We start from the raw sequence: 12881 nt of genomic DNA on the forward strand, positions 1-12881 counted from the left end.
TTCAGCATTAGTAACCATTAGGGAAATGCAAATCAAAATTACAATGAGATACCACCTCACACCCACTAGGATGGCTACTATCAAAAATGAAAAAAAAAAAAAAAACCAAAAGACAACAAAAAACAAATGGAAGTTAAGTGTTGGGGAAAATGTGGAGAAATTGGAATCCTATCCCTGTTGATGGGAATATAAAATGGTACAATCATTTGGAAAAAGAGTATGGTAGTTCCTCAAAAAATTAAAAATAGAATTACCATATGATCCAGAAATTGAAAAATTTGAAAGCAGGGTCTGGCAGAGATATTGGTACACCTGTGTTCACAGCAACAATATTTACAATAGTTAAAATGTAGAAGCAACCCAAATGTCCATGCTGTAACATGGATGAACTTTTGAAGACAAATAATTATTTTATTTGCCAGGCACAAAGGATAAATACTGTACGATCTCTTTTATATGAGGTAGTCAAAATCATAGAGACAAAATAGAATAGTGGTTGTCAGGGGCTTCCTGGGAGGCGGAATGGGGAGTTGTTTAGTGGGTATGCAGTTTGACTTTCATAAGGTGAAAAAAGTTCTGGAGATGATGGTGGTGATGGTTCCCCAACATTGTGAATATATTTAGTACCACTGAATTGTGTACTTAAAATTGGTGAAGATGGTATATTTTATGTTTTGTGCAGTTTACCACAATAAAAAAGAGTTGAGAAAATAAAGACAAAAAGGCTGGAAGCTATTACCTTAAAAACTAAAAACAGGGGAAAATAGGAAAAACCAAAAAGCAGACAAACAAAACGGAGAGGAGAAGTATAAAATTCCAAAGAGGAGAATGGTACACCAGGTATATATAATTGCAAATTACTGAAAAGTGATGTGGATGAGAAACTTAAACACTCACGTTACAGTAATATGCATCATATATTGTTGTTAATATATTTAATATATTTATACATATATACACAGTTGGCAAAAATCTAGAAGGGAATGTACCAAACTGCTAACAGTGGTACTCTCTGGGATCATCGGGTGATTTTTTCTTTCTTATCTATATTTTCTAAAATAAGCACGTGCTAAGAAAAATGACTGTAAATTTTTAAAAATCAAGTCAACGTCAGGAAAAAAACCCTGTAATCTCAAGTAACTATGCTAAACACTTACAGGAGAGGGATGAAGAAGAGAGAGGTCTTTCCAGTCTAATTCAATAGAAAGCTAAATTTATTAAACACCTAGTTTCCCCAAATCAGTATTCTAGTCTTTGGATTTTTACGTTCATTGTAATTAAGACTTTCGAAATGTAGCTCTTAGCTCCTCTTCCTATTAAAAATGTAATCAGTTGGGTTATTTAATTTCTCCCCAATTTGATTTCCTAAAACTCAACGTCTTAAACACCAAAGACTAGTCCCCATTAAAAATTGTGAAGCAAAAAGAAAAAAAGAAAAAAAAATTGTGAAGCATGCTAATGTGAATAGGGAGGGGGGATCCCTGGGTGACTCAGTGGTTTGGCACCTGCTTTCGGCTGAGGGCGTGACCCTGGGGTCAAGTGATGGAGTCCCGCATCGCGCTCCCGGCATGGAGCCTGCTTCTCCCTCTGTCTGTGTCTCTGCCTCTCTCTCTCTCTCTCTCTGTCTCTCTTGAATAAGTAAATAAAATCTTAAAAAAAAAAAAGCATACGGAGTCATTCTTCATTAACGGTCATTACCTCGAATGCAGAGTAAACAACTATGCACGCAAGTAAAGCAAAAATCCCAACTAGTAAGCACCATTCCGGATGCAAGGGCTACAGTGAATAATTTTGAAATGTCCATCAGAATCACGCAAAGATGATGATGAATCATGCAAAATTGAGTGAGGGCGCGTAAACTCATTCAAAACACGGAGCTGAACCAACTCCTTCGGAAACCTATGCGCCCTCTCCTTCAGTCCCTTCCCCTGCAAGGCCCTGCGAGGTCCTGTCGCCACTTCCCCCAGCGCATTCAGGGGGGCCGTTCGCCACCAGAAACCCTCGCGACCGGGCCCCGAACTCCGTGCTTTCCGGGATTCAGGAGCCCGGCTCCTGCTCGCGCAGGGAGCCCACTCCGCGCCCCGCCCACCCCGGCCCCGGCCCCGCCCCTCCAGGGCCCAGCCCCCGCTTCGGCTCCCGCCGGCCCCGCCCCCCGCCCCGCCCCCGCCCCCGCCCCCGCCCCGCCCCCTCGCATTCTGTGGGCTTCTCCCTCCCGCTCTCCTGTGTGTGACGAGCCGGCGGCCGGGAGGGGTCTATTGCGCACGCCCAGAGCGCCGCGCGGGGGGGACCGTAGAGGCCTCCTCTCCACTCTCCCGAGACTATGAGGCGCGGCGTTGGGCGGGCTCCTTCCCGGAAGCGGAAGTTCGGGGGGCGGGCCCAGGGCGGCCGGGAGTCCGCGGCGGTTAATTCCTTTCGTCGGGCGGCTCTCCCCTGGGTACGGGGCTCGGCGGCGGCTGCGAGGGATGGTCGGGTCCGGATGTCGGCCGGGCCAGGTGAGGGCCGTGGCCCCGCGGGGTCCACGTGGGGCTAGAGACGGATTCAGGGGGCTCCAGCGCTGGGGCAGGTGCAAAACAAGGGGGGCGGTACCAGCAGGGACGTGCGGCGGCGTTAGACACGCCGAGTTAGGGACGTGGGGGGGGGGGGAGGGTCCCTAACGTTAGCGACGCGGCCGCGCCCGGGCGTGCGGGGTCGAGTCCCGCTTCCGCCTCGCGGCGCCGCAGGCCCCTGGTCCTCCGCCCCAGCCGCTGGCCTCCTGGACCACCAGCAAGAGCAGAAAGGGCCGCCAGTTCGCGCCCCGCGCCAGCAGCCTCCAGCCCTTCTCAAATGCACGCCGAATAGTTCACTTTTCTGCCCAAAAAACAAACACACGAACGCTGCTTTTTCAGGGTAAAGGTCTCGATTCTTTGGGCTGTCAACACAGCTCTTTTTGTTTGTTTGTTTGTTTTTTTTTTTTTTTTTTGCTTTTCTTTTTTTTTTTGGACCCCAGCAGTGCATTCCTTACCGTCCCGAATGCACGCAGCCCTGTGGCCCGTTGGTTCTGCAGCGCCCCCTGCGCCCCCGCGCGCCCTCCTGTCCCCGCGTCTGTGGCTTCTTCTCTGCCCCCGCCCGGAATGCCCGCCCCCCTCCCGCCCCTGGGCTCCAGGGCGGCGCTCGCGCATCCCCATTGCATCCCCATCGCATCCCCATCGCATCCCCATCGGTCGGGGGCTTCTTGCCGCCACGCCTCGTGCCGCTCGGTGCTAATCCTAATTCGGGACGCTTTCCAGGCTACAGACAGTCGCTGCCTTGTTTGTCTACTCCCTTTACTCCACAGCTTCTCTCTGTTATCTTCAAAGCCTAGGACAGCGCGTGGCACCTTAGATTTTCAGGTACTGAATCAAAGACACTCGCTATCCACAGTGGTCTTGCTCCCCTTTGAATACACCCACCTGTCTCCCTCTCTCTTTATTTCCTTTTTTCCCCCCCCAATCTCCCTTCACTTATCAACTCACCTGTAGCGCTGTGTTCCCCATTAGTGTGGATCTTACACGGTTTTTTTTTTCCCCCAAGACTTGGCTCAAGACTTCCTTCGTGAGTACTTGCTGACCATCCCCACCCTTGTAGATCATCCTCTTAGGTTGAACGAGCTCCCAGTATGCGCAGTCAGCAAGGGAGAGGGAGGAGAAACAGTGTTTGTGATCACAGTCACCTGCAGATTCCGATTCCAATTCTTTTATTTTTTTTAATTTAGTTATTTATTTATTCATGAGAGACGCACACAGAGAGAGAGAGAGAGGCAGAGACACAAGCAGGCCCCATGCAGGGAGCCCGATGTGGGACTCGATCCGGGGACTCTAGGATCACGCCCTGGGGCGGAAGGCAGGCGCTAAACTGCTGATTCCAATTCTGCCACTACTCTAGTAGCGATACTAAGCCAAGTACTTTATTTTTTAAAAGATTTTATCTATTCATGAGAGAGAGAGAGAGAGGCAGAGACACAGGCAGAGGGAGAAGCAGGCTCCACGCAGGGAGCCCGTGGTGGGACTCGATCCCAGGTCTCCAGGATCAGAACCTGGGCGGAAAGCAGGCATCCAACCACTGAGCACCCCCCCACACACACACACATCCCAAGCCAAGTACTTTTTCCTTGTCTAAGCCTCCTTTCCCTTAGCTATACAATAGGTGTAAGTAGGTATCAAGTTCTGTCTCTCAAAGAAATGGGAAGATTAAAAATGAGAGAACCTGATGAAACGTCTGCCTCTCTCTTGGCGTAAATTGGTGCAACAAAATTTGGCCCCCCTTACAGTTTACCACCGTCTAGAGGATAAGAATAGCTGACATTTAGATAGCACTTGTGTGGTTGATGCTGCGCTTAAGTATTTTTACATAGTAGGCATAATTCATTTAATATTCATAATAGCCTTATGAGGCAGATATTATTACCATCTCCATGTTATAGATGAGGAACTTGAGGGATGAAGAAGAGTTCAAATGATTGTCCTACAGTTACAGAACTCATTGGTGGTGCAGCAGGATTCAGACCCACAGAGCTGGTGCCAGAGTCTACTCTTTCAGACTTTACACTCTATCATAGGGTGTGGTTTAAATGGAAATGAAAGTCTTTGGGATACTCTGAATTATTCTACAAATGTAATTTTATCTTGTACTTATTGGTAGGAAATAGAACTTGTAAGAAATGCTTATGCTTTTCTCACATAGCAAAGAAAAAAGGTTAAATGATAACACCCAATGGAATTAAATGTGACATAAAGCAAAATGACTGTCTCATGCATTGTGATTGGGGGCACTCCTTTTGGAGAGTGTTTTTGTAATTCGTATCAAGGGCTATTAAATGAATAATAGCCTTTCATCAAATAAATAAGCTTTTAATCCTGACTATGAAAAGGCTTTTTTTTTTTTTTTTTCTGCGTATGGAAAGGTTTATTTCAGGCTTTTCAGTTGTGAAAAACATGAAGCAATCCAAGGACATGTTATATTATTTACACCAAGGAAATACTATACAACCATTAAAAAAACATTTGAAGGTATGCTAATATGGAAACAAATTTAAAAATAAAATCATAAGATTTAGTTTTTGTGATTAGTCATTATGACTAAGGAAATAATTCATAGGGAAAAAAAAAAGATTGGAAGTCCCAGTAGCAATACCTTGGTTTCTAAATATTATGATGTACTTAAAGGAATATCATCATCCACTAAAAGGAACCACGCCTTCATGGAGGAATGGTCAACCCCACAGCTGAAACAGGAAAATTGTATGATGAGCCTGGATACATCAAAATAAAAAGCATCTGCAGAGTAAAGGAAACAACAGAGTGAATGGTATCTTATGAAGTGGAAAAAAAAGATTTGTAAACCCTCTGTCTACTAAAGGGTTAATATCCAAAGTATATCAGGAGCTCCTACAACTCAAAAGCGAAAAAACAAAGTAACTTGATTAAAAAATTAGCAAAAGACTTGAATAGACATTTCTTCAAAGATGGTGTATAAAAGGCGAGGAAGCCCATGAAAAGATGTTCAACATTACTAGTCATTAGGGAAATGCAAATCAAAACCGCAACGAGATAGCATCTCACACCTTTTAGGATGACAATTCTCATTGGCAAGGATGTGGAGAAATTGGAACCCTTGTAAACTACTGGTGAAAATGTAAAATGGTACAGCCGCAATGAAAAATAGCATGACAGTTGCTCAAAAAATTAAAAATAGACTTCTTATGCGATCCAGAAATTCTACTTTTGGGTTTTTATACAAAAGAATTGAAAATACGATCTCAAAGAGATATTTGCACTTCTGTGTTTATTGCAGTATTCACAGTAGCCAAGATGTGCAAGCAACCTAAATGTCTATTGATGGATGAGTGGGTAAGAAAAAAAAATGTGTTATATACACACAATGGAATATTATTCAACCTTAAAAAAGAAAAAATCCTGGGATCCCTGGGTGGCGCAGCGGTTTGGCGCCTGCCTTTGGCCCAGGGCGCGATCCTGGAGACCCAGGATCGAATCCCACATCAGGCTCCCGGTGCATGGAGCCTGCTTCTCCCTCCGCCTGTGTCTCTGCCTCTCTCTCTCTCTCTCTATGACTATCATAAATAAATAAAAATTAAAAAAAAATATATATATATAAAAAAAAAAAAAAAGAAAAAATCCTGCCAGATGCAACATGGATGAATCTTGATGATATAAGTGAAGTAAGCCAGTCAGAAGGGTAGATACTGCATTATTCAACTTATATAAGGGACCAAAGTAGTCACAATTATAGAAGCAGAGAGCAGAATGGAGATGTTAGAGGCAGGGGAATTTCTGTTCAGTGGGTGTAAAGTTGCAATTATGCAAGATAAATACATTCTAGAGAACTGTACAACATCATGCCTGTAGTTAACTATATGGTATTATGCACTTAAACATTTATGAAGAAAGTAGATCTCATGTTAAGTGTTCTTACTACAACGAAAAAACAAACCCAAACCAAAGGATGAGCCCAGAGCACCTTGTCACAGAAAGTAAGGAATTACTCAAAAAAATAATGGGAACATGTTAAAATGTTATGAGAGCCAGTCTGAAGAGACTACCACTGACAGAGTCTGGGACAGTTGGAGCATCAAAATAAATAATGATGAAAATAGATCATAACCCTTTGAATAAAATAGGAATCAACCAGTCCATACTAACAAACAATAAAGGAAGAGTGCTTACCTAGAGTTCAAGACCAACTAATACAATCGGAGAAGGACAAACATATGTTCTTACTCATTTGGGGAATATAAATAATAGTGAAAGGGAATATAAGGGAAGGGAGAAGAAATGAGTGGGAAATATCAGAAAGGGAGACAGAACATAAAGACTCCTAACTCTGGGAAACGAACTAGGGGTGGTGGAAGGGGAGGAGGGCGGGGGGGGGGGTGAATGGGTGACGGGCACTGAGGGGGGCACTTGAGGGGATGAGCACGGGGTGTTATTCTGTACGTTGGCAAATTGAACACCAATAAAAAATAAATTTATTATTAAAAAAAAGACCAACTAATAAATGTAGAAGGAATCATGTAAGGGGGCGCCTGGGTGGCTCAATGGTTGAGCATCTGCCTTTGGCTTGGCTCGTGATCCTGGGGTCCTGGGATCAAGTCCCACATTGGGCTCCCTGTAGGGAGCCTGCTTCTCCCTCTGTTTGTGTCTGTGCCTCTGTATCTCATGAATAAATAAATAAAATCTTTTAAGAAAAATTTTTTTTGAAAAGGAATCATGTAAGTTACAGAATTCACCATTTCCCAAACAAGTGGATTAAGACAAGAATCATCAATGGATGCTAAAGCTACTCTGTGAAAGTCTGATGAATAGGAAGTCTGCATAATCTCAAATTATCTGCCCGTGAAATACTTAATACAAAGTTAAAAATAGGAACCTTAGAGTGAAAACCTGGCAGACGCCATCTTAAATAATCAAAGTTTACATCACCAGTAATGAGACAAACTCATACCATGTGTGTTCTCATATCAAGAAGGACAAAACTTCCCTTTTGTGGTATTCCTGCCAAAAACTTACAACCTGAATTTAATCGTGAGGGAAAATCAGACAAGTCTAAAATGTCTGGGCATCCTGGCTTGAAGGTTATAAAAGGCAATGAAATGATTACCTGAGGAGCTATTCTAAATTAAAGAGACTAATGAAGTGTGACAATATAAAACAACCTGTGATCCTGCATTGCACATGGACTGGCACTTTTGAAAAATAAAGGACGGTATTGTAATAATCATCAAAATGTGAATAAAGTCTATAGTTTATAATATATAGTATCAGTGTTAATGTCCTGATTTTGATAATTACACTGGTTATATAAATGACCTCGTTTTTAGGAAATATTTAGGAGTAAATAATTAATATCATACCTGCAACTTACCCTAAAATGGTTCAGAAAAACAATAATGTATTTTTTGTATTGTATATATTTTGTTACTGAATATATTTTGAGAGAACATGGCAGATACTGTGAAATAATAGTTGGGGAATCTGGGTAAAGTGTATACTGAAATTCTTTGTATTATTTTAAAACAATTTTAAAAAGTTTTGATGGAAATGTGCCATTATGATAGTTACTGTTGCAAGGTGCTATTATCCTAGGTAATTTTCATTACTTGATTTTCTGTAACATAACCTCATGTATATTTTTTGGGGAAATACCGTGTAATCCTAGAATTATACCATACGTTTACCTCTGTATACTTTTTTAATTTTGAAAGATAATAATTGTGGTAGTTGTTTTTGGACTTGGTCCAGAGTATAGCAGCACCATGTTTTGGAATTTCATTTTGGTTCTGGCAAGGATACCAACAGATGTATGTACCAAAGGGAAAGACCCTTAGGGTGTCCTGCAGGGACCAGCAGAGCAACACTACATAGAATCTTATTTCCTACAACATTGGTTCCCACGGCTGGCCTCATGACTTCATCATACCCCAAGTTATCTCAAGGAGAAGTATAACTCTACTAACCCAATTTTTAAGATGTATTCTCAGTTGCACATAACTCCAGATAGTTCAGTTGTTCCTGCTCAAAGCTATCTTGGGATGAAACATGTAAGCATGTCAAGAAAAACCATAAATGTAACTGCCAACAGTGACTACTTCTGAAGGGTGAAATAAGGGAGTGAGTAGGGAACTTAATTCATCATTTAAAAGTTATATTTTAAATAGAGATCATAGTTATAGAAGGTTAATGGATATTAAAAAGATATACCATGGAAAGTCTCCTTGCTCTGTCCTCCAGACTCAGTTTCCCTCCCCAGAGGCAAACAACAAACTTCTTGCCTAACTTTCAAGATACTGGATGCTCGTTAAAGCAAGTGCATTTTTTTCTTTGTTGTACACAAAAGATAGCCCACTTATTTTACATTAAAAATGAATTAAAAAAAAAAAAACAGTATTGTGGGCATCCTGGGTGGCTCAGCAGTTTAAGCACCCAGGGCGTGATCCTGGAGACCTGGGATTGAGTCCCGCTTCGGGCTCCCTGCATGGAGCCTGCTTCTCCTCCCTCTGCCTGTGTCTCTGCCTCTCTCTCTGTGTCTCTTGTGAATAAATAAGTAGAATCTTTAAAAAAAGAAAAAAAAAAGATGTAGATAATGAGGAGTAGTAGAGTTTTCATTGGCTGGTTTTGTCAGACACCCTAAATAATGTGGATAAACAGAATCATAGTTATGAATTCTGTGCTATATGTTGAATTAACTTATATGTTTTGAAGACTCGGGGAATGTAGAACATGTTCAGAGATTGAGTATAGTCCAGACTTACTGTCATAGGTACTTCTGGTTAAAATAATGCCTCAGCTTCATTTTCAGCTTGTGCTGTTTGCTTGACATTTGATGTAGTACAATAATTTATTAATAAGAGTTCAATAGTAATTATGAATTTATAGGATATATTACATTTATAAAAAATTAATAATGTACATTAAGTGGAATATTATTCAGCCTTAAGGAAAGGAACTTTGACACTTGCTACAAGACATTAGGCAAAGTGAAATAAGCTAATCACAAAAGGAAAAATACTGTATAATTCCACTTATATGAGTTTCCTAGAGTAATCAGATTCATAGAGACAGAAACTAGAAGGGTAGTTGCTAGGGGCAGAGTGGGTTCTTGGAAGTTAATGTTTAATGGGTACAGAATTTTAGTTTGGCAAGGTAAGTTTCTGGAGGTGGATGTTGGTTGTATAGCAGCATGAATATATGTAATGCCACAGAACTGTACACTAAAAACTGGCTACCATGGTAGATTTTATGTTGTGTTTTTACCACAAAAAGGAAACAACATTTCAGGTTTTGTCAAGACAGCCTATTGGGAATATAATTGAAAAATACTTGTATATTTAATATAATGTATTATATCATAGGTGTTATCTTCAGGAAAACACACTGGACCTGCTAAATTAACCAATGGAAAGAGAGGGTAAGTATTTACAGGAGTTTACAACTTTAAGTCGTAAATCTCAAGAGACTTTTCAGGTCTTTGGGCCACACTAAATTTTGCCTACCCCGGAAAATGGGTCTCTACCTTCACAAACTCTGGGGAAGAACCTTCCATACCCATGTTGATCATTTTAGTGTTCAACAGTCTTTATAGTCACTATAAAATTCTATATAAATCTTATGGGCAAGCTTTCTTATCAAACCTTCGCTGGGAAGAAAATGACTATTGATACGTTTTGGAAGAAAGTTTTGTAGTATTTGTGACAATATTAATGAACTTGTTTTCTAGGACCCATTTAAGAAAGATATCACGTTTTAATGCAGATTTTGGCAATGCTATCCATTCTGATTCAGAAAGTCAGGTAAGTAAACTGAATAGATACAATACACACTATTTTAATTAATCTTCAGATAAAAGCTAAGAAGGAATAAAATTTCAGAGGTGAAGTGTTGATTGCACTAAGGAAGTTTGAAGACTTTTTGCTTTGAAACATGTGTTCTACCAATAATAAATTGCTCCTGAAAAAAGAATTTTAAAACCACATAATTTGTTGGGTTTTTATTTTCCTGCATTAAAATTCCGTGTATGAATTTCTAAATGACTTTCTCCTTACAGACTGAGACTGTACAGGGGCTTGATGGTTGTGCTTCTTTGCTGCGGGACATTTTGAGAAATGAAGATTCAGGTTTTTAAATTTTTATATACCTCTTTGCTAATCACTTTTCTCAAATAATTCTCTTAATGCAAATGAATTTTTGTCTTAATTATTAATAGGTTCAGAAAAAGCATATTCAGAAAATAGATATAATCCCAGATTTTTAGAAGGCAAAAGATTTGGATCTAAAAAGAAAGGACATGAAAAACACGTTCCTTCAGGAGTCCGGAAGGAAATTTGTAAGTATTTTTTTTTCCTTTCTGTTTAAATATAATCTTTGGGGCACCTGGCTGACTCAGTTGGTAGAGCATGTGACTCTTGATCTTGGGGTTGTGAGTTCAAGCCCCATGTTGGATGTAGAGATCACTTTATTCAGGTGTATATGTGTGTGCTTATGCTTCTCTTTATTCTGCTTCTAATTGCTGGGTAGTTACTTGGTTTACTGTCCCTTTCCCAAGAAGAAAGAAAAAGTGACTGACTAGGTTTTTAGAAGAAAAGGTTCTAACTCAGAATGACATTTAGGAGGTATATATAGAGTTATCTTTGTTCTCCTTGCCACTTAATTCCATAAATAACCATAAATTGGTTGTGTTTCATGTGCATACTTATAGATACTAATTGTTTTAAAATCATTTTATGTGTATATATCATCAGTAGGTTTAGTAACTCAACCTGTTGAGCTAGCTGCACAGTTAGAATACATGGTGTATAAGAAAGTAAAATTCCAAGTTGGGGGGGATCCCTGAAATGGCTCAGCGGTTTGGTGCCTGCCTTCGGCCCAGGGCATGGTCCTGGGGACCTGGGGTCGAGTCCCACCTCAGACTCCCTGCATGGAACCTGCTTCTCCCTCTGCCTTCTGTGTGTGTGTGTGTGTGTGTGTGTGTGTGTGTGTGTGTGTATGTATGTGTCTTTCATGAATAAATAAATTAAATCTTAAAAAAAAAATTCCAAGTTGGATAGCTAAGGAAAGAGGGCCTTCCAGTGACTGATGGTGAATGTAGCCTAGGATGTTTTACACCCTCACCATTAACTTTGCTGACTTTATAAAATGTAATAATTCACCAAACAGTTTAGAACAAATTTTGATTATATTGTCCCCTGGAGCCCTGTAGAACAAGATAGCCCAAAATGGAGATGAAAAAAATCCACAATGGGAATTCAGATACACAAGAATGAGACGAATAGTTTCATGGTTCAAGCAGGCCAAAAATGTTAGTTAGTACAGCAGTGCATGATTAGAATCAGTTTAGACAAGAAGTGAAGTCTGGAAAACCATCCACAGCAATAGCCCTAGATGTTAAGAGATCTGGATCCATGCAAAGAGGCTAAGAAAATGAGAGTAGAGCATTTATCGGAGTAGACGTTGATGTTCCAGAAAGTCCTGAGTTAGAGAACTAAGGCAGAGGGATAACTGATCTATCTTACTACTTACTAATCTACCTAGGAGGCCAGTCACTTGTAGCTTCATAGTATCTTGACCTGCCCTGTTGAAGAAGGTATTTGTATGCGTATGGCCATTGAGCACTTGAAGTATGGCTAGAAAAACTTAGGAGCTGAATTTCAAATGTTATTTTATTTAATTAAATTTAAATTTGAAAACAGATACTTGATCCAGTTATTAGAATACTTTTCAGTATGTTTGAAATAACTTGGATATATGAATCCACTTTTTCAACTATCAGTTTTATTAAATGTAAATTCAGATCAGATACATTAGATTTAAAAGGTCTACTACAAAAATATCTCAAGTTTTTACATTAATTACATGTTGAAATGTTAATATTTTGGATCTGTTGATATAAGGACAACATTCAAGTTTTACCATTTTTACTTTTTAGTATGGCTACTGGAAAGTTTAAAATTGTGTATTTGTTGCCATTATATTTCTATTGGGTAACATCGGTCTAAACTAGGGATCAGCATAGTACAGCCTAGCTTATTTTATAATTAATGTTTTGTTATTTATTTTATAAATAACGTTTTATTGGAGTGCAGCCATGCTAATTCATTTATGTATTTTATATGACTGCTTTTGTGCTGTAACAGTAGGATCAAGTAGTTGCGGCAGAAACCATCTGGTCTGCTAAGCTTAAAATATTTATTCTCTAACCTTTTAAGGAAAAAGTGTGCTAACCCCAGGTCTAAACTCTGAGAGTAGAGGCATTTCCTAGGGCCCAATGGACAAATAAAGGAATGGTAGCACCACTGGGCATTCCTCTGGTCTCTTTTTTTCTCAAGGCAGGTTATTTCTTGTCCAGGGCATCCA

The 12881-nt window shown here is 40.3% G+C and overlaps 1 protein-coding gene across 2 annotated transcripts in view; it reads left to right on the plus strand.

Annotated features, from left to right (window-relative positions):
• Window positions 1-2376: 2376 nt before the first annotated feature.
• CCDC14 (coiled-coil domain containing 14) overlaps window positions 2377-12881 on the plus strand; it is a 51317-nt gene continuing 40812 nt past the window's right edge. For both annotated transcript variants that reach the window (XM_041773572.1, XM_041773568.1), the window contains exons 1-5: window positions 2377-2492; window positions 9884-9939; window positions 10249-10321; window positions 10576-10645; window positions 10735-10854. In XM_041773572.1, the coding sequence (XP_041629506.1) occupies window positions 2463-2492; window positions 9884-9939; window positions 10249-10321; window positions 10576-10645; window positions 10735-10854 (349 nt within the window). In that variant the 5' untranslated portion in view covers window positions 2377-2462. The remainder of the gene's footprint in view (window positions 2493-9883; window positions 9940-10248; window positions 10322-10575; window positions 10646-10734; window positions 10855-12881) is intronic.

Source organism: Vulpes lagopus, chromosome 1 (assembly GCF_018345385.1).
Source record: "Vulpes lagopus strain Blue_001 chromosome 1, ASM1834538v1, whole genome shotgun sequence".
NCBI classification, from domain to species: domain Eukaryota; kingdom Metazoa; phylum Chordata; class Mammalia; order Carnivora; family Canidae; genus Vulpes; species Vulpes lagopus.